This window comes from Passer domesticus, chromosome 7 (genome assembly GCF_036417665.1).
Source record: "Passer domesticus isolate bPasDom1 chromosome 7, bPasDom1.hap1, whole genome shotgun sequence".
In the NCBI taxonomy this organism is placed as follows: domain Eukaryota; kingdom Metazoa; phylum Chordata; class Aves; order Passeriformes; family Passeridae; genus Passer; species Passer domesticus.
In genome coordinates, this window is record NC_087480.1 from 43,771,690 (window position 1) to 43,797,396 (window position 25,707).

The following is a 25,707-nucleotide window of genomic DNA, read 5'->3' on the forward strand; positions in this document are numbered from 1 at the left end:
GCAAAGTTTCCTTATCTTCTAGGGCACAACTAAAGACATTGAACACGTAACTCCTGGTGTATGTTCTGAATTGATGGCTCCTAATCTGTTTGGCCCATTTTAAAGTTGTTGTCCTGTATCTGGTACCATAAAGATAGTCTCCCTTTTGTGCTCATAAAGTGCTGAAATGTGATATGAATGTGAAATAAGCGACAGTTACCAGGTGGTACCAAGGAATTGCGTAATAACCTTTTAAATGTCATTGCTAAACTTTCCCCTGGTATTTCTATTGCAGCACCTAGCCCTATCAGTGTCTGCAATATTTGGTAGTGCCTGATCTTTTTTTTTTTTTGCCCTCTCATATCTAAGGCAATTTATATGGTCTCAGGGAAGTAAAAGCAAGTGTCAGTAGCGTTACCATGTTATGTATATTTTTAATATCTTTCTGAATTTGGAAGGCTAGAGGTAAGTTGAGGAATAGGCTCAGTTCCTGGGGAAGTGCTAATTTTACAATAGTTCCCTTATGCTCATCAACAAGCTTGACATCAGCCAGTCCCTTGTGTTTCCCAGGCTGCACACAAAGTGGGGGGCCTGACAGGGCTTGTCTGCAAGTAGTAGTGGAGTGTAACTTTACTAGAACAGGTCAAAGGGTCTCCTCACTTCCTTAAAAATGCAGTCTTCTTTCTGAGAAAGTGATTAGAAGTATTTGTTGCATGATAGCAAATTAAATATTTGGAAGTGAGTTTCGAAATGCTGTAGGTCAGAACAGTGGTTTGCAGAATCTTCATGGAAATGGCCTCCTTGGGTGGTTCTTGTGCTCAGAATTCCACAGCCACTTATCCTTTTCAATCAAATCACTTGCTCAGAGAGTTCTCAGGAGGGGGATAGGAGATGTCTGCTCAGGCATGAAATCCTCACTACCTGTGAGGTGTGTAAATAATTGCATTAATAAAATTGTTTATTGATTTAACTTTGCTTAGATGCATCATTGTAATGACAAGACAAAGATACTTCATTGTACTTGGAAGTAAACTCCTTTTCTTTCAGCTCTTCTTCTGTTTAAATTGGTTTTCTTTGGACTCTTATTCTGTTAGCTTGTTACAGAATTTTATTTGGCTGACTTTACAGAGGTGTCAGTTTGCTTCACTGGAGCATTATCTGATCTGAAAACCTCATGAATATGTAGGTTTGGAGTTGCCTGATTACAGAGAGCCTGTTACTGGATCACACAGTACTCAAAAACTCATTATCTTGCTTCCCTTTTCCTCCCCCCCTCCCCTTGAAGAGACATAAGGAAGTAATTTTTATATTAGTACTTTACCCCATTAATTCAACAAAAGAGCTGCAGTGCTAGATCTGATGGTTTGGGAAGTTTGGGGTTGACTTGCTCCTGTACCTTGTCACCTGATTTATCACTAAATTATACACAAAGTGGGGTTATGTAATCTTAAGCACTTTACACTTCAGTTCTCACTTGAAGTTTTCAACTGTTCTAATGACTTCATAATACTGTCTAACTTAAACATTCACACTAAAAAGATAATAAAGATGTTCTTAAAACCATTTAAGCCTATCTTAAATTGCTAGCAGACTAGGAACTTGCTACTAGAACTGTCACTATTTTAGTTAAATGTGCTGCAATTTAACCTTAAACCTATTATGCCAGAGAAATTCTATACAAATGCCTCAGTTAAGAGAACAAGAAACCTGAATGGAATGATACAATTCTGAAATCTCTTTGATAGTTTTGTTTCTGTAAGATTTTCTCAGAGTCTTTCTGAAACTTTGAGGTTTTTACTGAGAAATTCTGCACTACTTCTTATAAGGGAGCACAGTCTTTCAGGATAGTGTAGTACAGGTAACTATTGCTTCAGAAAAATGGAGTTAATGAGAAACAATCCATCTTGATGAAGATTGTCTTTTGGCAAACAGACAAACCTTGCCTTGGCAAGACCTCAGTTAATGAGTTAGGCACTAGTAAGAAGCTTTTTATTCTCTAAGAATAGCATCTTTCACGTTTCACCTTCCAGTAAACAGATCTGGGTTGAGAATACTACACTTGACTGGTTAACTTGGCTTTCACATAGTTTTATCAAAGCAGTTTTATCAAACTTTTAACGTCCTTTTTTTTTCTGAGTAGTTTTCTCAAACAGAGTCATAATTTAAATACTGTGAAACGGGAATCTCACTCATCCTGATGATTTATAATGGCCTTCACAAATCATAATGGTTTTTATTCAGTCATTTGTTCTGACTTTGGATCTCTTGTGTAAACAGCTTTTGCAGATCTAATCTCTGACATGGTGTAAGCAGCAATAGAAGTAGTAAATAGGATAGTCTCTGTAAATCATGCTTTACACTGAAACATTCTTTCAGGCTGTGGTATGTTACTTGCCCATTTCACAGCAGTCTTCATGAGTGCTACTTCAGCTGTATAGCAGTAGAGCAAAACTCTCAAGTGCTCAGCTACAACAATATTAAATGAGTACTGTTTCTTCTACTGCATGTGTATTTGCAAAGAAACTGTTTGTCTTTCCTGTGACAAGAGTAAGGGTTAGCCTGCCCCGTTTGGCTTTGGTTAATGCTGCTTTTCTGTGGCTCTCCAGTAACAGTACTTGCATAGGAAACGTGAACTTCTTGATCTCTCTGTGGTTTAAATCATTGGAAAGGAAAAAGAAAACTTAAACTTAGCCTTGTTACAATAATCAGAGCTGTCACATCACACAAAAAGCTGTTCACATCAGTAATTTTGAAAACTCGACCTTGACTATTGGATGACCAAGACAACTTAGTAAGATTGAGTCCAAAATTAAAACAAGGAAATTCCCCAGCTTAATTTTGTACATTGCTTTACTATATCTGTATTTGTCTTTGCTTTTTTATAAGTACAAGATAAAAGCATTTGCCAGTAGTACTGAGGAGATTTTTGTTTGCAGTAAAAGGGTACCAGAATAAAACAGCAGCTTTCTAAGCTCCAGTTTTGAGTTGGATGGGGCTGTAGTTTGTCTAGGAAATCCCTTATGTGCATCTTGGCCTCTGTCAAGATGATTTTTTTCCAAAGGGACTAGGTTTCTGATGTGACCTGAAGGTCCTATAGGGCAACTTTTTATGGGAAAACCTCTTCATTTTTTTTTTTTTAATATGAAGGAGCACTGGATTAAAAAGCCGTGTATCTGGAATAATTATTTTAATTATCTATTACTTAGATCTGTGAGTTGTTGAATTTTGAAGAATCAGGATCTTGAGGAGGATTTGGAACTTCCAATATGAAATGGACTTAATACCTGGGGAGTTTTGCATAATCCAGGGCCTCTGCACTGTTCCTACCTTCAGCTATTTGTAGGGTTATATTTGCTGTGTCATCCTTGGTCTGTTCAGAGGCACGCAATCCCTAAGCAGCATTAAGCATTAGGAATTTTGTCTCAGCCCAATTAAGGAAGCTCCTAACAATTCACGTGTCACTGGAATCAGCGGGTGAGAGGATGAAAACGATGCTTACCTTTTTTCATGTGCTTGAGAAGTGGAGAGGAGAAACACACTTCAGGAAACTGGAGTTGAAGAAGAAAGTCTGAATAGGTAAGATTTCCCAAGCAGCAGTTAGGTTGTAATGAATGTGCAGACTAATCCTCTCTTATGCAGGGCGTTAGTTGCATGTGAGAAGTGTTCAACTTATCGTTTGAAGGAAGCAGCTGAATAGTCAGGTGGCCACTTCTGCATCACCTGGGCCTTGGGCTGTTAAATAGCCAGGCTCAGAAGAGATGCAGCAGGGCCCTTGGAGGGTCATAGCTGGACATTTGTGAAATGCTGAAAAATTAGCCAAGTTTTGCAGTTAGGGAACTGTATTTTTATTTCACCACATTCTTGGGTTTTTATCTTTTGACTTAAGTAATTGCAAGCTTGAGGGCTCCTGTTTTGGCAGGGAAGTGGCATTATATGATTGCAAGTCTTCAAGAAGGCAAACTTCATACTTTAATGGGTATACTTTTACTTTGTGCTCCAGTTCTGGGATATGTACTCCAGAAAATGATTGCAGTTATTAAATGGCACCTCTGTTTTCAAGTTACTGAACCAATGACTGAATAAGGTGGCAAACAAGAAACATCATGCCCTGATGGGAAGTGAGTGGCAGTATAAAACTACTGCTCCGTAGGGAAAAAGTATCAGGCATGTGGAGTAAAGAATAACTAATACATTTTATTTTTGGAAGATGATATCCTGGTCACGTAGATTGACGGAGGTTAATATGGACCTTAACAAATCAGGGAGATGGACAATCACCAACTGTATGAAATTCAGCAAGGGCAGGTGCCAGGTTCTGCACCTGGAATGGGACAACTCTGGATGTAGGGGCAGACTGGGGAATGAGGGGCCAGAGGGCAGCACCACAGAAAGGCACCTCAGCATACTCTGATTCTGTGGAATCAATTCAGTTAAAAGTCTGCTAGGCTATAATATTCCTTCAGTGAATGGCACCATCTAATCATTCAGGATGGGAAATCTGTTTATCATTTTTCTTCAGTACAAGGGTCAGAGATATTCAAATGCTTAGTAAAAAGTGGTGTTTGCTTTTCAGAAGGTTTAGGCTTGAACTGACTCGTGGCACCTTCATGTGGTATCCCATGGAACTGCAGTTGGAAACGACTTCTTACTAAAGGGATGTGGCCTGCATTTCCTTCACCATTAAATTCCCTGGAAGCATTTACAATAACTATTTGAGTGACAGACAGAGCAATGAGCTGGCCTTTCTAGGGGGATGACCATTCCTGTGATACAGTACAGCAAATGCCTCAGATATAATACTGCAGCAAATTACTGGTAGGAAGAAATGGTTCTAGGAGTTTACTCTAAGGAGAAAACAGATATCAGAAACTTATGCTACTGCTTCTAGGTGCATCATGGTAGTATTTTTGAAGTAGAGTATTTAAATGTTCAGCTAGTATATTCTGGGGTTTTGCTACTTGGTTTGAGGACCCTTAGGAAAGCAACTCCCCATGGGATGAGGGGGGAGAATAACTTCAGGTATCATCTAGGTACTTGGTTAAAACAAAATATAATTAAATAATTCCATACCTGCCTTCTGCTCCTCTGGTTTCCACCTCTGTTGTAAATAACTGTCTCTGTTAACTAGCTTAAACTTCAGAGGCATTCCAATTTCTCTTACTGTTTTTCAATGCTTTGTTAAAACATCTAGATGTAAAAGAGATGGAAGTAAAATAATATTGGATGAATTGCTTATCAGTGACTAGTTGCTTTTTCTTATGTTGATCTTCAGTTTTTGCCAAATGAAATTCTTTATTCAGCTGGTGACTTGGTGTGTCATTTCATCCCCATTCTCTATACCCTGCCCATTTCCCATGTTCCACTTACATTTACTTAAAATTCTGGTCTTGAGATGAAAATCCTTTGGGTGAAGCAGGATCAAGTGTCACTGATTCAAGTATAAAAATGGCCTTTTGTAGAAAAAGTAATGAGGGTGCATAGGATTAAATCCTTCTGCTTAAACATGTCAGAAACTGTATTTAGGTCTAGGGATGTAAATTGAAGAAAGATTTTGTAGATCAGAGTTCATTGACTGCAGTATGGAGCCTTCTATTATCTTCCAAAGAACTCTCTTGATTTGAGGATTTGTAAAGCACTTGTTTCACTTAGCCCTGTCAAAGAAAGGATAATTAACTTACTCCAATTTAGAGGTATAGAATGGAGAAAGGTTATGTTACATCTATTATTTGAACTATCTGCCTTGCATTTCAACCAGAGTGTTTCATCAGCAAAGGCAATAGCTGGTTTATAGTGCCTCTATGGTAGTAGGGAAATAACTTGGGAATTGACAGTGGTGTTGTGATGCTGATGCAGCAGGGACTGAAAGTGCCTTTCCTTTGATTGTGTTTGTATTCTGAGAAATATTTTGTTTCTGCAGCATAGACAAACAGGGATAGTACCAGAGTCTTAAACACAGATGCTTCTACTCCCTACTCCACTGTGTTCAGAGAAGCACAGGATTCTTAATGATAATCAGTGATGGAGAAATAGTCAAAGATTGTGACATCTTTAACTTGGGGCTGAGAGAAGCTGAATGGCTTCATTTTGTAGAAAGACAATTACTTCCTAGACAGACTCAAATGTATTTTATCCTTATATCCACCAAAATAGTAATTTGTCTTGTGGATAAATTTGTAAACTGATTTTCATGTATTTTTCCTACACTGCTGTTCAAATTTAATCATGTGGAAAAGTAGAAGTGGATATATTACTTCATATTGAAGTACTTCTAGCAAATGAATTGTAATAAAGCATGGCTGTACTTCTTCAGTTCTTTAGATGAACTGGGTATTCAGTTATAGCTTTCAGATACTTTACTCTCAACATTTTTTAAGTATTCTGTATTATAGTAACTATCCCATTCCATATTTTTCCACAACACCTTAAAAATAATTTTTCCAAAATAATTTTCATATCATAAGTTTTACTCTTCAATCTTATATTTAAATGAAAGAATGCTCTAAAGTTGATGGAGTAAGATAGGGTGGGGGTGTTTGATTCATGTGTAAGTGCAGCTGTATGGGAGGAGATGTTAGGAAGCCTATATAACTTTCCTAATAGCTCCAGTGTTATTAGAACTCCAGTTTTAACTTCTTGTTTGTCTTAACTCATACTTGCTCTTAGAACATTTTTACTTCATCTCTGTGAAAATCTGTGTGGAGGGTTTTGCTTTAAAAATAACTATTGACCATATTTGACAGACTTATCTTAGAGAAGATGAATTCTAAAGTTAAACCCTGCTTTCCTGGGGCTGCAGTTTTCTCTTGGTTTAGTTAACTTCTGTACTACCTAAAAATTAAGTTCTGGTAGTTGGACACCTTGGTCTTTTTTCCAGCTAATTAGCTTCTGTAATTACATCATAATGTTTTGTGCTGAACTGATTCTTAACCAATGCTTGTGTTGTTACTTGATATTGTGAAGTAGATGATACTGAAGTAGCACTGGTGTGGCAGGAAGGCTCCTTGTCTTAAGGAGTGATCAAACTAATATGATTGTTTCTTTTTGCTCTGGTCTCGGCTTTGTTGTTTGAGAGAATGTGGGGAGGAGGAGATCAATGATGTCACAAGCACTAAAAAGACGAAGCACTCCTAATTTGTTTTTGTGTCTGTGCAGAATGGGTGAAGCAGAAGACACTCCACAGATATGTAATGCACCATGGGCTCAAAGCAGGGCTGACAAGAGCAGGTTGTTCAGATCCTTGTACAATTTGGTTGTGACTTCACAGCCTCTCTGTGCAATTGCTTCCCAGTGTTTGATTGCCCTAAAGGTGGAAGTTTTCTTTTTATGTTCAACTGAAATCTGTTTTCCTGAAAAATAAACCCTTTGCTGGGGGGGAGAAAGCTTGATAGGTACTGCCATCTATTATATCATGTAGTTTCAGTACCTTTTTACTCCTTCAAAGACTGTAAGTCCAGAACAGCTTTTTGCTCTGTGATTCCCTAAACAGAATGTATTCAGATGCTGATGACTTGTTATTTGTTAGTAGGCAAGAAGCTTCCTGTCTCTTTTATCAAAAAGGCTTAAAGTAGATGAAATTAAAGCAGTTTAAGTAGTAGTCTGTTCTCACTGTAAATCATAATGTGTGCTTCAGTAAATTTGCATAGACCATGAAGATTAAGATTTTTATACACAACAGGAGAATTACTGAAGGAAGTCTGCAGGTTAAGTTTTGCACAATTCATGGAGAGGGTGCTCTAGAAAAGGTTGCTGTAAGTTGCTTGCATAAAGGCTGCTGTTATTTGTATAGGTGCTTGTTTTGAGGGTTTGCTAGGAAGAGCACTGGGAATCACTAAAAGGAACTCCTGTTGTGCAATAACTTTCCTGTACAAATTACTGCTACTAGCTCTTCCCTTAAGGCCAGAGATTGTTGTTCAAAGGTAACACGGTTTAAAAATGTAGACGAGAGAAGCAAGAACAATGAGGAGTTGATATTTACAACATGAAATAGATTGGAAGAACAACCTGGAGGCAAGAGGATTTGGGGGACAAAAAGAAACATAATTAGATGTAAAGTATGTATGTAATATCTAATCTCTGGAATAGTAAAAAAAGGTATATAAAGAAATGAGCTAAAACTTCAGACAGAGATCAAGATTAGATGTTATTAAATAAATTTTATCACCCATAAGAAATTCTGTTTAGCTTATTCTTGATAGTAGGTAATGCTATATTCTCATCTTAAGCAGTTGTAGAATCTTTAGGATGGCATCAGCGTGGTTTAAATGGATATCATGTCTTCAAGTCTTCACTCTGTGGTTTTGGCCAAAACCAGACTGGATATCATGGGATGAAGAAAAAAAATTCTGTAATTAGTGTGTGTATATAATAGAAAAGTAGCTACTGGACTATCTTAAATTGAAGCTACAAATAAGTTTAAATTAATTGTTACTATTGTCCTTTTAAATTAATCAATAAAGGATTTATCTGTTATTCCATGTGTATTGGCTACTCAGTATCCTTGATTTCCAGCTTTATTTATCAACAACATGAATGTTGAAATTTGCTTAGCTCTTTTGTATAAATAACACTGTTTTGTGGTTTTTTTCCAGTTTCTATGGAGATTTTGGACCTCTAAATTTGGCAATGTTATACAGATACTGCTGTAAACTAAATAAGAAATTAAAGGTAAGCTTAGTTTAAAAACAATGTTCCTATGTTTTTGTATTTTCAAATTAAAATAAAATTAACCAGTTTGAAAGTGGTTGTTAGGTGCTCACTAGCTAGGTGGTTATTGCTAAGCTTTAAGGATATTTTGTTCTGAGTTTTTTTCCCTCTGAAGAGTGAAAGAAAATAATATGCCCTCATTTCAGCTTAGGCAGTGAGGCAGGTGACTGAAGGCTGTGTTCATCTTTTTTTGCATAACCTTAACACTTCCAAGACAATAGTAACAAAAGCTCCTGGTGTGTCACCACAAATTAGGGTTTGCAACTAATGAAGTGTCTATGCTGGTCTGAATAACTGAAAAAACAGGTACTCAAGGAGCAAAAAAAGGCTCCTGAAATCCCACTGTTTAAAGTAAGCCTCAGTGGAAAAGGGGTCAGGGCAAAGAAACTGAAGGCCTTGGGACTATGAGAGCACTTCTTGGCAGCAGGTAGGTAAAACATGGGTGTGCTATCAACACAGTTTTGATGACAAATCTAAAAGTCACAGCATCACACTGGCTGCTGTGCCTAAATCCCAGCTCCATCCCAGCCAGTCCTCTGAGCGTTTGTACAGCTGCAGACTTCACTTTCTCCAATACCTGTGAAGAAGTGATTTGCATCATGCATAGAAAGTCTGTCAAGTACAAGAAATGAAACATATGTTTTAATTCCAAAATGCTGATTAATATAACTTATGGGCAGATAATGAGGACCCTTCACTAAATATTACAGAATAATCTGTAAATATTACCGATTTAAAATATCATATAAAATATTAGACCTGTTACTGACAGAAGGGGGAAATGGGGCAACAGATGCGATTGCTTTGGCCACTGTTAAGAGGGTCCCTTTGTTGAAAATGGCATTATTTCTATAATGGGACACACATTATTTCTATAGGGACACAAATGCAACCTTTAGTTAAGTTGATTCATGCTAGCTGCTGCTTTCAGGGGTGTGCTGAATTCCATGAATTCTTAAGTGGAGGTTCTGCAAATTGAAGGGCTTGTAGAGTTGCTGCAAATTTCTGAAAAAAAAAACCAAACAAAAACAAACAAGTGATTCTAGTGAAAACTTACATTGCTTATTACTTTAAAAAGATACTTATAAAAAGTTAATCTCTGCTGTTTGTAATTTTGAATGCATGTGCTCATATTGGGGAAATGTTGGATTTGCCATTTGATAGCACCAGGCACTTTATAAATACATCATCCCATTTTGCAGTGCCACTGCCCCATTCAAACACATGACCAGTGGTTCTTACTCCGTAGGAATCTATTTTTTCACCTTAATTCTCTGGTTTGTGACCTTATATTTGTGTTATTAAAACCTGGAGTGTGCTTGCCCTGTGAAGCAGTTACTCCAGAGGAGAGCCAGTAATCAACCTCCTATTCTAAGTTGTGACTCTGATCAGTTTGGGACTGTAATACATCTCATGACTTCAGTCCTTAACCTAGGTACCAGGAGTTGCACCCAGAAAATAAGTATGCAACTGATAAATATCTCAGGGGTTTTTTTTAATGGTTCAGTATTAAACAGGAATGTGTCTGCAGTCTTTATTCTTGTTCTAAGGCCATCATCTTGCTCACTGAATGAGGCAAGTGAATCATCAGAAGTGTCTTGTGAGGTGAAGGAGGTTGGATGTTATGATGGGAAAAAAAACCAAAGGAGCTAAATTAACTCTTTTAATGGGAACTATTAACCCTGATAGTTGCAGGGTTAGTTTAGCAAACTGCAATGTCAATTTTAATGTAACTTTTCTAGTTTTTGAGAAGAGTGAATGTACTTGCACTGCATGGTGAAGGGTACAGCTGGCCAGGACCAGAGGTCTCCCCCTGGGAGGAAGTGCAGTTTATTGCCTGTGGCTTGCCAGAGGCTAGTTCCAAATAGGTTAAATTAAACTCCTAGTGCCTAGGAGAGAAGGGTAACTTGATAGTGTAACCACTTGAAAGCAATACTTGGAACCAAACAGCTAAAGCTTGGAGTACTGCCAGAGTGGTATAAAACTTACATATGAATGGATTCCAGTCTGGCTGATTGGCACTACCCCTGGGGCAGACTGGTACTGCTAATGTAAGCTTTGCTCTTCTAGCAGTTAAAATCTGTGCCACACTCTCCTAATTTAGATGCCATCTGCAGTGGGTAAGTAGGCTTGTAAGACAGACCCAGGGCTGAAACCTGCCTCTGCATGTGTGTTTACATGCCCCAGAGGAGTGCATCTGCTGGGGACTGTAGGCCCAGCTACAGTGACTGCTGCTCAGCTTCCCCAGGCAGGAATTAGTCACCATTTGTACACCTCATCTTCTTGTGTCTGTCCTTCACACGTGTCCTCAAGATGAGTTCTGGAGCCTGAACTAGGGTGTTCATAAGTTCGTTACCTGTGACTTACCTGCCCTGGAGCAGCAAAAGTATGGTAATTCTCATGTGGCACCAGGTAACAGGTAAGCAGCCTGAGATGAGTGTTTCAGAGATGGGAAGTGCAGATTAAACTAAGGACAGAGAGAGAGCCCTGTTGGGAAACTGCTGCTTGCACACCCTTGCCTTAAGGGTGCCCTGTGACCAGCTGCAGGAGTTGAAATAGGAGTCTGCAGATTGTCATGTGGTGGTTGCTATTGCCATCCTACAGTGAAAGTAAATAATCTGTAACCCTCTCATACACTTTATGAATTAGTTTTATTACCTAAAGTAAAAACCACTACACTTTCTGTATAACTTCTGCTTTTAATTCACAAGATTCTTTTGGTTTGTTCCTCTGGGATGTATCTTGACAGACACTATTTGTTATACTGTTAAAATTTTTCTTTTAATCATGTGTGAAACTGATACAATTTTCTCACTGGTAAAGAATAATTTTAGTGCTTCATAGTGTGTGCACCTTAGTTTTGTTGTGGAAAGGAAAAGATTATTGGCAACTATGTTATCTGCAGCTATAGTTATTCCCTAGATACCTGTATTGAAGAAGTCTTTGTTGAAACATTCCTGGTTCTTCAGAGTTGTGCAGTGCCTAAGGGATCTAAAGCCCTGCTCCTTTCAGGTGGAGCTCTGGAGCTGTAAAAACTGTAACCTCCCAGAACTGTTGTGAAAGCTCATCATTGAACCTGGCCAGAGGAGTAGATGTAGCTTACTAAATATGATCAGAAAATCAGTATTTTTTATAAATATGTCATATAGCTTAGTTTTGATGATGAAAGTGCACTGAGTTGGCAAATTGCACATAAATGTTAACAGATGCGTTGTATTGACACTTCAGCAAACACCTACTGAAAACTCTTCTGTAACTAGTGTGCAAATAAAAACAGATGCTTGTTTTATAGGCTTCTGAAAACTTAAATTGTGCTGCTTGCTATGCTATAAGGCATTAATGTCAGTTTTCAATTTTTTGTTAAAGCTTTAGTCAGGATTCAAAACACATTGAAATATTTCATATAACAAGGATTAAACCCTTACATTTTGAAAATGTTGCAATAAAACTGATGCATTGTTTTCATATAAATATTCTTGAAACTTCAGGTGATGGCTACTTTGGGTACAAAAGTGTTTCAAAATTGGAATGACTTGATATACCCATATGATTAAAAAATCCATTCTATAAAGTAAAACAAGAAATATGGTCTTTCTCCATGGAACTTACTTCTCACTAGCTAGCTTTGCAGTTTAAAATAGTGTTTTAGGTGCACTGTAAACTGCTGCAAAGAACTTTGCTTTAAAATAAGTAGTAGTCAATAAGTTATAATTGAAGTTCTGTCACTGTTGCATAACTACTGTAATCTTATCCCACCTACACATCATGGGTGGAATTGCAGTTAGAGAACACTAAAATTAAAAAATTGAGGAGGGGGAAGAAGGGAGGAATCTTAAAGTACTGGAACTCATTTTGTCAAATTTTAATAAAAATTGAATGCTTCACTAATTAAGTAATGACTTGTGCTTCTTATGTTTGCATATACACTGAGAGATGTTGCTGTTGGCCTTAAGATGCAACCTTTTCCAATCAACAGCAAGCAGCAATTTCAGGAATTACAGACCTATTTACACTCACTTTGATTAGCTCTTGCTCTTCCACCTCTGGAAGCTGTGGCTTGTAAGAGCAGACTGGAAGGTACAGTTAGCACTGTGAGTAAAGGTGCTGTTTCTGTGGGGGTGGGAGTAACAAACTCACTGTGGTACCTGCATCAGCTTTCTCCTGGGTTGATCAGATATTTGATTTTTTTGGAAAATTTGATTCTGTGCTTAAAACTGTTCTAAAATTTGCAATAAGTTTTGGATGAGATTTGCAGCAAGTTTTGAAGCCTCGACATGGACAGGTCTCTGGAAGTGAAGTACAGTTGGCACTACAAATGAAACCCTATTCTGCAGCAGTTACCTCATCTCCCCAAGTGTCAGCAGTGTCAAGAATTAAAAACCTGCAGTTGGGTAACAACAACACTGGTATTAGGGCATTTTACAGAGCACACAACTTTTAAAAATAGAAAAATGCTTCAAATAATTAGAAACAGAATCTAGTATATCTGTTGATGACTTCCTCAAAACTGTAGGAGTGCTGTAAAAATCGGTCTGGAAAAACATACAGGGGTGTAGTATAATGGAAGTGTGGCAATTCATGAAGTTTTAAAAATTACTAATGCAGTAAATTGTTCAACTTGCCATTTTCAAGTGACAATATTGTCTCTCTCTGGCTTTAAACAGTTTTGCTGCAGCTTGTCATTATTCTTTTCTGATGCTTATTGATTTTATTTTCAATGGGAGGTTTGTCCACAGGATTCTGACACAGGCTTCTTTTCTTCATAAAGAAATAGAATTGTGAGTGTTACTAGTTTTGTATTTGCCTAGCCTTTCCTTCAGGCTTTTCTCCTATACAGTCTTTTTATTTTATTTTACCTTTTTAAGTAAATTCTTGCTGTTGAAGGTTTCTAAATATGTCTGTCACCCCATTTTAAACTAGTATAGATGGAAGTGTTCAACTTATAAAATTACTGTAAAGTTGATTGCTTGATTCTTTCTTCTGTCTTCTCCACAGCATTATGTGCTAAATAGGTTTAACATACAGGATGATGTTTTAGTTTGAAAATTTCAATGTCTTTAATCAGTGTTCACAAGTGAGTGTTTCAAATATTCAAACTTGGTGGGGGGGGATCCTGATTTTTATATTGAAGATTTTGGTTCAGCTCCACTTTATAACATATTTTTGTACAGCTAACCAAGAGATCTGCCCAGAAACAGTGGCTATTTGCCTGCACTCTTGTTTGTCTGTGATATAAGAGGATTGTTCAGAGTATCAGTAATTTTTTCTCCTAAAATTTTAAGAATCTCTTGATAAGAATTTTCTCTAACATGTTTTGCAGCTTTGGAAAAGTGATTTTGCTGAAGTATTCTTAAAGTATATTCTTTTCTTAGTAAATATGCTGGTTGTTTTTTATTCTCTTTAAACAGTATTTCAGTCTCTCAAGAAAGAAGATTGTGTACTACACCAGCTTTGACCAGCGGAAGCGAGCGAATGCAGCGTTTTTAATAGGTTCATATGCTGTAAGTATTTTTGATCACATGGACACTTTAACCTTCCTGAAGAGACTTCTGTGTGTCAAGTGGCTTCTCAAGGGGTGCTCCTTTAGGGAGGTGGGCAGATGGTCATTTCCTTTGTCTCTAAACTGTCTTTGAAAACTCTGTATGTATTTTAGAGAAACCTGGTCATCATCCCTAAACTCCGTTTATTTTACTACATAGGGAATGGTTTGAGCAGATGCCCTACATGTTTTTCCATAGGATACTATTTTCTTGAATGTTGAAAATCCAAATTGCTTATTTCTAATTAATCATCTTAGGATGAATTGCTTCTCATGTTAATAGTGAGTTTCAGACTGAGAAGGAAAAAGATTTTCCCACAGCCTTCTTAAAGTTACTACACCAAAGGCATAGTGATTATTGAATTTATTTATTTTATCATTTAATTTTCATAGCCTACCCAGGGTAGTAGACAGTGTGCCACAGCTCTACTGGTGTTTGAAAGTTAATTGAGGAGATTTGGTTTATTTGTCCTGGTTCCTGTTCCTTTTCCTTATAGGTAGCAGATGGACTGGACATATTTCTCTCTCATGATTCCTCTGTGTGTATTTTGGTAGTAATATCTTTTATTAGATTTCTGTAATGCCAGTGAGAGAGAAAAGCTGTTAAGTTCTTAAGGTTGCAGTTTTTATGCAGCAAATGACCAGGTAATAATAAAGTACTATGGTATGTCCAGTTGTTTGCTTGAAGGAGTGTTTTATCCTAATTTAAAAATTTAAATAGACATCTCAGCCCTACCTGAAACATGAAGGGCTTGTTTGTGGTAATCTAAGTAGCTCTAGAGGGGATCTTTTTCTGCATACTTCTAATTTGTAAATGGTAGGTGCAGGTGGGAAAAACACAAATGCAAATTGCATTTCAAATACTGTGGATAAGTATTAAGGTGGACTTGGGAAATACTGATTTCCTTTTAGTTCTGTAAGCTTTTTAGGAAATATGTCATGAGTTTTCTTGACAGCGGGTACATGGGGCCAGTTTTGCTACATGTCATGTGCCTGTGTAATGGCCTAACTGTGGGACTTTCAACCACATCATGACTCAGAAGGAGGAGAACATAAAAAGGAAAATATCAGAGGAAGAACAGTGTTCAGTATCTATTGAATCTGGTTTTACAAGTAGCAGCACCACATGGTTAGAATTACAGTAGTGACAGTGGGGAAAGGGAAGAAAACCTTGTCCCTTGTTAAAAAACTGCTCTAAGAGAATAGTTAATATCTATAAAGTAATTTTTAAAGCTTTTTTACATTGCTTTTTACATATCAAAAAAAGCTTCAGCTTATCCAAACTATTCACACTGGGCTTTGTGTTGTTAGGGTTTTTTAAAATCTGTGTATTTTGCAGAAGGAAAGCACTCTGAAGATTCATCATATTGGATTAAAAATGAAGCTAAGTTTTGGTTGCTGACTTTTCATTGATATGGATGAGTCAGAAAATGTCGCCTTGATTTTTCTTAATGGAATTCACTACTTTTTAGGTGCTGAAGACATACTGTAATGTTTTCCTCTTCATTTTATTATCCTTCCTCCTTCAGTTATTGCATTGCTCTTGATATCTGAGATACTTTAGATTTTTTTAGGAACTATGGATTTCAAGAGGTTTTGATTTTTCAGGTGTGTTCAGTGTTTCTTTTCCTCTCCTCTTTCCTTTTTCTGTTTCCTCCTGGTGTCTTTGTTACGAGCCTTTATGAGCTGTGTGGACAGACAATGACCGGTGTTTAGGTCAAAGTGTCATGTGAACTTCTGTCAAATAAAACCTGCAGTATTGGGAGAACATGTGGTACAAATTTGCTTCATGTCCCTAATTCCTTGATAAGATGGAAACTCATCTTTTTCCTGAAGCTTTCTGAAGTATCCTCTAAGGATCTTTGGTCTATAAGCAAGATTTTAAGCTTTAAATGTAAGCTATTTTACAGTAATTCATGCAACATTGAAGTCTCTCACTTGCAGCACTATGTGACTTTTTTTCCAATTTTCTTTTTTTAAAGTATGGGATTGACACAAAACAAAGTTTTTGTTGACTTCTGTTGATAGCTGAAACTTTTCTTTGTGTAGGCATGTCTTTTCTGATCTGTATCTGTCACAGGAATTGGTCATGAAGGAGTATAACATGCATTCTTCCAAGTTCAGTGTGCTGGAGGAAGTTCCTGTTGGCTTAAAGACTTGTCAGGCTCATGGCTGATTTATTTTTTTTCTCTCTTCCCCCATTCCTTTTAGGTTATATACTTGAAGAAAACACCAGAAGAAGCTTACAGGACACTTTTATCTGGATCTAATCCACCATATCTTCCCTTTAGGTATGTGAACACAAGAAATGAGGCTACTTCTCTGTTTTGAAATTTGCTAAAAATTTTGGGGTTTAGATTGCCTCCCAAAAAGGTGTTTCATGTCTGATACAGGTATTGTATGAAAAGGACTTATCTCCAGAAAAAAATATTTTTTATATCTTGTGTAATTACTTGCTGTTTGTGGGAATAATAAATAATTTTGATTGATACAAGTCTTAAGCAAGACTCAGTCTAGCAAACTGTCAGGTTTTGAAAGTACTTCTTAGCATGTTTGTGATATAGAACTTAAACCTTTTCTTCATAATGCATTGTTTTACTATTTGGAATTCTTTCAAATATTTGAAATTACCTAGTCCCTAGCTAGTGAGGCTTACAGGATTGAAGTGGGTTTTATGCTGTTATATTTTCTGTATTTTACAGAACAGGTACTGATATTAAGGTTACAGAATGTTTTCAGTGAATCATAAATAGTTTCTATCAATCTGTCTTTAAATTCTGTACTCAGGTCACATTGAGGCTTGAATCTAAGGAATTTTAGCTATCATGCCTATCTAATAGAGAGACTTCCAAATACTTTTCATGGTGTGGACTATGAAATGCCCTTATGCTTTATGAATGAGAATACCTCATGGTATTCTTATGCAAACACTGGCAATAGAATGCAACTGTGAGAAGGTCAATATCCCCTCTTATAGGGGAATCTGCATTTTGCAAGTAGTGTTCACTGTTAGCCAATGCATTTGGAAATGTAGACCTACCTTGTCTATATCAAATTCCTCTGATTCTTCAGCCACTCAGCAAAGGAAGATCAGATTGTCTCTTCTCATAGTTTGCACAGAAGCCAGATGCAGTATAAACTGCTGGGCTGGTAGATTTTTTTTTTATGTCAAGACCAGTTTGACTACAGAATCTTAATCAGCTACATTTAAAGAAAAGGTATTAAATCAGTGATAGGTTTTATTGACAGAGAATTTATACACTGATCTGATCATTGATAGCTCTCCAGAGCCCAAGAAGTTTACTGAACTACTGGTATTCATGTTTTTTTTCAGCTAATCATAAAAGATACTTGGTACAATGCATAAAAAATCAGTCATTTTAAACATATCAGTGTTTTTTAACATCTCCAGTTTATATATAAGATACAGGGGTCATGATCTGCATTAAACAATGTCTTGTATATGCCTTAGCATTGCTTCCATGAGGATCTGCTTCATGACCTTCCCAGGCACAGAGGTGGTACTCACCAGCCTGCAGTTCCCTCCCTTTCTACCTTTTTTAAAAACAGGAGTTTCCACTCACTGGGGACTGAGCCTCTCTGCCAAGACTTTTCAAATATCATGGAGAGTGGCTTTACAACACCAGGCAGTTCCCTCAGGCCCCTGAGGATGGATACATCTCATCAGGCCCCATAGCTGAATAGCTGTATCTTGTTGACCAACTAAAGAAATTTACTGTTTGGAACTGTAGTAAATTGATATGTCTTTAGGTTTTTCTCACCCCACCAAGGTGAAAATTAAGGTGTATAGAAAAGAGTTTTGACAGAGTGAAAAAACTTACTTGTCAGGTACCAAAATGATAAGACAGAAAACTTGGGAGAAGTAGTGTGTTTGCAGAACAGTCTCACAGGGCCCTGTTTGCTCCAATCAAAGGCTATAGTCTTGCCTTGCAACTAATTCCTTGTAATCCTGATATTGATAGTAGCAGCAATTATAAGAAAATGCTGTTTCTGCTTGACTGGTAAGGACTAATGAAAATAATTGTCTCTGATTTCTTGTGAGGCTGATTGGAACCACAGTAACAAATTTATTGATGCAAAATAATTTCCTGTTAAGTGTTAATTGATTATTCATAGGTAATCCTTGTGAGTTTGAATTAATGAAATTTTATTTCAAAATACAATAGTTAGCTACTCTAGAATCATCAAAGGAGGGATCAAAAAAATAGACACAGCAAGATTTTCTGGAGATAATTTTATATTATATTTATATAATATAAATATATTTATACTATATACAAAAGAGCTTTTTGTGTTTCCCTGGGAAGAGTATGCTATCCAAAAACATTGAAGAAGGCAAAGTCCAGCAAAGGGAATACTCAGGTTTTGCTGTCTGGGTTGGCAAAATGATTACAAAAGAATAATTCTTTAATTCCATTTGTCAGCTTCAGGAGAGCACGGCAATAAATGGACGGAGTAGGATATTCTGAAACATAACTGCTTTGCAGTCTTTTTCCAAGTGTTTCAAGCTCTAGGTTGCTGTGAGAGAAATTATTGTCTAAAGCTAAAGCTTTTGGCAATTATGGGGTTTTAGTGGTGGGTTTTGTCTGGTGTAGGTGGGGTCTGGTATGTGTTTGGGCTTTTGTTGCTCTGTTTGGGTTTTTTAAGGCAAAGCTTTGGCGATGTTAGAGGGAGACATTCTTCTTGAGCCCTGCTGTCTCTAGAAGGAATATAGTGTTGGGAGCTTTTGCTAGAATAATTAAACATCCTGATTTCCTGAGTATTCTTTCTTGCATGGGGTGGGGCTGGAAAGCACTTACGTTTCTTTTGCATTTGCTTTGGACTATGTCAGCTCTTGTCTCTGGAATAGAGCCTAGATAGATTCTGTTACCTGAAGTGTAGTTTGTCCTACTGGGGAAAATGGGTGTGTAATGTGGCTGTACGGGAGGGGAGACAAAGAAATAAAGGGAGGGTGGGGAGGAAATAAAATGAAGGATTTTGATAAGAAGCTAGATGAGAAATGGGAAGTCTGACAGGGAGGGGCTATTTGGGTATGGGGTTCACAGATGGATGTTGGTATATACAAGATCTCCAGAATTACTGGTGCTGAGAGAAGAGCAAGAAGATCTGATGAGGGTCTGCAGTGGGAAAAGCTGGATTAAAATAACTCTTACTCAAAACAACCAAATGTCTTACCTCTTTTCTCATCTTCTAATGGGAGGTAATTTGGAGATGCTAATCATTGCTGTTCAGTATTTACTGACTTGAATTTATTCTTGCAGCCTGGAACTTAGATATTATATAACTTCTGTCATATAGGTCATCTCTGTTTGAATAGTTTAAGAGTTCGTCAGTGAGCAATGGTCAGTTAAGTGTTACAACTTGTATTTAACAAATTTGTTAATTTGATACGTGAAGTGTCCTCTATTTGAAAGAAAAATAGACAACTTTGAATAGGGAGAAGCTACAGCATTGTCAGATTCTTTGTGGAGTACTGAGGTAGGTTTACATGAAGTGAGCACTGGGAAACTGATCTACTTTCGTGTAGCTGAGTGACCTCAAAAAGCCCTAATCGGCTTAGGTCTTCAGCTGGTATTTCATTTAAAGACAGCTTCAGCAAATACAATTCAGGGGTGGAAAAAAATCAGATTGCTCCTCTTACAAAATTCAGGGAAATTTGTTTTGTTTTTATAATAGAAAAACTAAAGATAACTTGGCAGGATAAGGCACTACTGTCTTTGAGACACTTTTGTCTTATTTTTGGCTGATTCACTGTCACTTGGTGACGCTCTAGTCTCTTGAAGATCTTATACTGTATCTTCTCACTTCCATTTAAAAAACAGTGCTAACACCATTTAAAATTGTCATGAATACCAGTTGCCTACTGAGAAGCAGAATTCTAGATTTTTACCTCAAAATAATTGTATTGACAAAAAAATATATTTTAATATTATGTTCAGTTTCTAAATAATGACATGAATTTTAGAGATGGATTTTAGTTCACAGCTTCTGGGGTTTGTTTCTTTTTTGGCAAGTGCTGGGGAAACAAATTGTTTTGTTATTGACAGTGTTTAGAGGTTTGGTGAAAGGGAAAGCATTATGCAGTATTGAGGTCAGTACAACTGTGAAATCGGATGTGGGATATGCACCTCTGTAATGCCAGCTCAGATTCTTACTAAATCTGCATCTCCTAGAAACACTCACATTTTTTCTCATTTTGAAAGTGAATAGAGTTCTGTCACTGTTTGAAAAGTAAGGTGGCTATTCATTTGGGCATAAAATACTCCAAGAATACTGTAATGAAACGTGTGATCAGTTCCTACTTCAATGGTGCACATCAGCAGAAATGAGAGGTTGGAGATGTGGGTGCTGGAGGCAGTCCATGTCAGCTCTGTGCAGCTCACTGGTAACAGCTGGCTGTGGGAGCTGTGGCTGAGGATACTGTACACCTGCAATTGTACATCTAGGTCAGCTTCACCATCCTCCCTCCCTCCCTCTTTTGTAGTATTTCTTATTAGTGGATTAGGGATTATGTGGGGTTTTTTTCCCCCCCAGCATAGTTTTAATGTACAGCACGATCAGATGCCTTGTCACTCAAAGAAGTAATGATATACATACAGATAAAATAAAAGTTATATTACTGTTACAACAAAATAACACATAAAATAGAACCTGGCTGCTACAACCATATCTTCTATTCAAATTCTCTAAATATTTTATTTTGTGGTTTGCATTTGTTTATTTTATTTCTGTCAGCCCCTCCAGAAAACTGGTACAGCTTTTAAACCCTTTCTGCTATGTATGTGTTCCCATTAGGGCCCTTAATTTTTTTTCTCACAAGACTTTTTTGTTTGCTATAAGAATTTTGTGCTAAAATGATCTGCTATCATGTGATATTCAAAAAAATAATGTTAATCCATTATCTGTCAAAAATGTATTGTCTGTAAAATTCATATATAAAGTTTTGATATGATCTGCTTATTCAACATAATGAAAATACTTTATGGCTTCTCATTTTTAAAACTTCTCTGTTGAATTTGGATATGGAAGATTCATATACACTTCAAAGTTCCCATTCCAAAACATTATGGTTAAGAGTGTTTTAATAATCTAATAATTGGAAAGCATTTTTAAATGGCCTGTCTGCAATATGACTACCAAAATAGAAGCTTTTAATTTTCTAAAACCATTTTCTATGAACAATGCTTGCTCAAAACTGCCAAACTTACTCTGCTCTTAAAGAATAGGAGAGAATTTTTTACTCTTAAAGTACTTGAGATTGAAGGAGCATATCACAAACTTCATACTACTTATAGCAAGTTTTATCAAAAAAGGAAAGTTTTCAATGAAAGATTGAAATTTTGAATCAATTATAGATTAAATATGTATCCGTCTGAACCTAAAATTTTACTATTCTGATAAACTGCAGTTCTTAGGACTCTGTCTAAGATAGCAAAGAGAAACGCTGTAAAAGATTTCCTTAATGAGTGATAAAGAAATAATCTGCTCAGGCAGAGTTTTGTTAAAATCAAAGTGCAGACATCTGAAGCACACTGAAAAGTACATTTTCATTTTTCCACAATAGTTTTTTTTGGTGCTGTGTGTTTGATGGTGAGTCTCACTTCATCTTTTACAGACAAGTTGTAATTTTCATGTGGTATACTAAGCTCAAGTAATTTTAATTATATCGGGAAAACTTTTAATCACATCTGTAATTGGGCATCAAAATGGAAGCCTGGAAATTAATTCCAAACTATTAGTCTTATTTGCCTGCCCCTGTTAGTGTAACTCAAGACTTGAATAATGATTAAAGCAAGCTGTGCTTTGTTTGCTGCTATTTTTACACAATCCAGAGAGGATGCAAACCTTCCTGTTCCAGGATAGAATAAATAATTTTGTAAAGAGCATGTAGTTACCTGATGTAAAATATGGACCTAAAGTAGCTTGCAATATCTAACTACATTTAATCTGAGCTACATCTTGGGTAGGGGAGTACTTTAGCCTGAACAAACTTCTAAAAAGATGTCTTTGGACTTTAATTCAGAGTTCTGCAAGGGTATTGAATAGCTTGAATATATTCTGTTGTGTTCTGCCTTTGCCCTAGTTCTTAAAACAATTTTGTGTATATTAAATTAATTTGTATTAAATCTATAGGGACGCTTCATTTGGGAACTGCACATACAATCTTACCATCTTGGACTGTTTACAGGGAGTAAATAAGGTAATAACATCTTTTCTTAGCAAAACAGGTTTAAATTGATTTTTAAAACATGAAGAAAAATACTGTTTAAATAGATTATAAAACCTGATTTCAGAGCAGATTTGTGAGTGAGTAGTGATGAAACCTAAGTTACTGAGACGTGTGTTTGAGTACTGATGGCAGAGCAAGGTTGCACTTTGACTGCCTGGCCTGGCCTTTGACAGCTTTTTGAACTTCAGCTCATGAAGTAGAACATGAAAATTCACCAGGCCTGGCTGGGGACAGCTCTTAATGCAATACACTGTGCTGTGTGTGCTGATAGATCATTTATAACCACTGGTGAGAGGGAATGACAGGCTGATGAGGTCAAGTGAAACAGATACCTAGGAATCTTAAATCTCTGATTTAATCAGAACAGTTTTTGCATGTACTTGGCCCCTGCTTTCCTCAAAACACTTGTGTTTGACACTGATATTTTCAAAATTTTTTAAAACCAGTGGAAATTAATCTATCTTACTAGTGGTTTGATGTGTCACTTTAAGTAGTCCTGAGCTATTAAGCTCCAGTATTGTTCTCTTAAAAAAAATTTACATCAGTTCTTAATTGGGGACCTTTAAATTTTGTTGATCATTTCTCATTGTTCTTGGTGAAGGGAGCAGGCTATGGGAACAGTGCTGTACAGATATTTTATAGACCACTTGTAATTTTTAAAAGTGGCAAAACACTTTGTTTTTTAAAAATTGGAAAAAGAGATCAAGCTTAATATTTTTAGTTCTGTGGGGGTGGGAAAGGAGCTGTCAGTTACCAGCAAGACTGTAATTTGTGAGGCTTTCTACAGATCTGAAGATCTGAAGTAGTCAGTGCAATCACTGTAATTTATCTGCAGCTAATACATCAAAAGGACTGTGAGAATCAGTTTTTCCTCCTTTGTTCTCATAAAATTTATTATTTAATTTTTGTCTAGTTCACCTACAGAAGTTAAAACACTTCGGCCAGAAAACATATGCCTTAATTGAAAGTAGTCTTAGTTTACCTGGATAAATTGGGTGTTTGTATGTGTGTATGTCATACACATGTTATTCAGGGGGCCTGCAAGTTGTGGAGTGCAGCCAGCCAGCCATGCTTCAATGAAATACATTTTTCAAAATCAGACAACCTCTCAGTATTTTAGGTTTCATCTTAGGTCCAGTCACTGAGCCTATTTGGTCTATAACAAAGCTATTTTTCATTTGTCTTTAAAAAATGGCCTGTATGTAGCAAACAATGGCAGTCTGATTATTGGTTTTAAATCATAGATCTGTGATGTGTTCTTATCACACCTTAATTCCAGAGTTTTGTGCAATATCTATGTTTTTCAAAATGCAATTGGTTCAGTATAAATATATGCTGCAGAAATGTCTTCCATTAATTTGGAATAAATATTGGCTATGAATTTCATATTCATAGAAGTGTTTTCAATATGGTGATTATATACAAATCTTAAGTCCAAAAGTGGCATAATTAATAATAATAAAAATAACCAAATACAAAACTTCTTTCAATCCTGTAATAAATACTGTCTAATGTAGTCTAGTGGACTTTATTGTACCTCTGAAATGTGTATTAAAAGAAATAATAAAATACATATTATTCATGGCACTGCATTCTGTATATGCCATTTATCCTAGGTATTATGGTAGTAAAACCAGAGTATCATACTAAGTGCAGAAAATCAATAAACTCTCAGTGTTCAATGTTATGTCCAATTGCATGAAAATACATTTGGCATAGGAATCACTAAATGAGGGTATGACAAAAAGGGAATTGCTTTTATAACTTGTCATCTGCCTTACAGAAAAAACCCCACAAGGTGGGGTGTGTAGAATCAATGTTACAATTTAAGTGATATGCAACAGCCTTGTGTCCCATTCTCATGTCTTTGGAGGGGAAATAATGAGCCTGACTTGATTCAGTGACATCGTTGGTTTTTGTGGTATGTGTTGTTAATCTGTGCAAAATGTCATGTTGTCTTAATGTAAAAGCTTCAATAAGCTACAACCACAAACATTTAGGGATTTAGTTTTGCTCAAAATAAGTATTATAAAATGACATTATATATTGTATTTCAGTGTAAACTGACACCTTGTTGCCTTTTAGGCCTTGCAGCATGGATTTTTTGACTTTAAGACATTTGATGTGGATGAATATGAACACTATGAGGTTTGTACATTTAATAATGAATTGAATGTGTTTTGAGTTACCTAAAATAAGAGTATTCAGCATCCCCCACCTTAAAACATACTGGAAACACGCTTTAATTTGAGTAAAACCCAGTGTTCATATGAAGGTATGTACATGGAAACCTATCTGCTCTTGTTGAAGAACATGCAGGATTCCTTGCAATTTCAGTGCACCATATCATAAATCCACTGTTTCCTTGTTGCCTTTCTGGCTTCTGGGACCTCTCTCATGCTTTCCCAGCCTTCTTCCAGGATACAATCCAAGGCTTCTCAGCTGACCCACAGAATGTTTTCTTTCAGCACTTGTTAGCTCCTTCTTTCATTCCTGTTAGTCCCAAATATATGACAAATTTTTTACAACCACAGAGATGAAGCAGATTTTGAGGGTTCTTTTAGTAAGGATGCATTATTTGAAATTCTAGTAAAGGAAATACATCCAAAATATTTCCCTAATGAAGTCCCAGGAAGCTAACAGATTTATTTCACTGTTCTGCCAACTTTCCTACAACCTAGGTATAGGTACTCTGGTTGGCTCTAGATGCTTCTAGGACTTTGTAACATACACACCTTTATCTGCTGGTAGTAAAAAGTTATCTTAAGCTACATCTTAAGCTTTAAAATATGCCATGCTGTACTTGTGAACTGGGCTGTGTGCAGAGGAAATCTCAGGCACAGAAGGCATATGCACATCTGGTCCAAAAGAGTTGCATGGTCTTTGTCTACCAGGTCTCACCCCAAGAAAGGGGTTTTTACTGAAGTCAGTGGCAATCATTTCATTTATTGGACACTGTCTTTGGAACACATAAACACCTGTAGCTGTATTGGTTAAGGAGATATGTAAACTAGAGGTGCACTAAATATTTGAATATAAATTTAACTCTCTTTTTAAACTTGTGTTGTTTTACTGTAGCCAATATTCTTCCCACATTCTTCCGCTCTATTGCATGTTTCAGAAAACTTGGAAGTTTTGAGAATAAAGTTGCTAAGTTTAAAAATCTCAATTGTAAAAGCATTTCCTATAGCTGTATGTATTTCAGGTACATACTGAAATGCGTCATAATTGTTCA

General features: G+C 36.6%; 1 protein-coding gene and 1 long non-coding RNA gene across 8 annotated transcripts in view; one reads left to right on the top strand and one right to left on the bottom strand.

Moving 5' to 3' along the window:
• The window catches only part of CDC14A (cell division cycle 14A), a 50,695-nt gene that overhangs the window by 2,788 nt on the left and 22,200 nt on the right, over positions 1 to 25,707 (top strand). For 4 of the 6 annotated variants that reach the window (XR_010366287.1, XR_010366284.1, XM_064428072.1 and 1 more), the window contains exons 3-7: positions 8,568 to 8,643; positions 14,091 to 14,183; positions 16,433 to 16,512; positions 22,376 to 22,442; positions 24,558 to 24,620. Coding sequence is in view for 2 of the 6 variants with exons in the window: in XM_064428072.1 (XP_064284142.1) it covers positions 8,568 to 8,643; positions 14,091 to 14,183; positions 16,433 to 16,512; positions 22,376 to 22,442; positions 24,558 to 24,620 (379 nt within the window). In the remaining 4 variants the exon portion in view is untranslated. Of the gene's footprint in view, positions 1 to 7,012; positions 7,204 to 8,567; positions 8,644 to 14,090; positions 14,184 to 16,432; positions 16,513 to 22,375; positions 22,443 to 24,557; positions 24,621 to 25,707 lie in introns of those variants that run through there. The other 2 variants (XR_010366286.1, XR_010366285.1) reach the window with 2 other exon arrangements.
• LOC135304137 (uncharacterized) lies at positions 300 to 6,076 on the bottom strand. Of its 2 annotated transcripts, none has more exons than XR_010365580.1 (4): positions 5,347 to 6,076; positions 5,050 to 5,166; positions 3,479 to 3,527; positions 300 to 900 (listed from the first exon to the last, which is right to left on the bottom strand). It is a non-coding gene; the product is annotated as an uncharacterized LOC135304137 (long non-coding RNA). The 2 variants fall into 2 exon arrangements; XR_010365581.1 differs by having other exon boundaries at positions 3,479 to 3,547.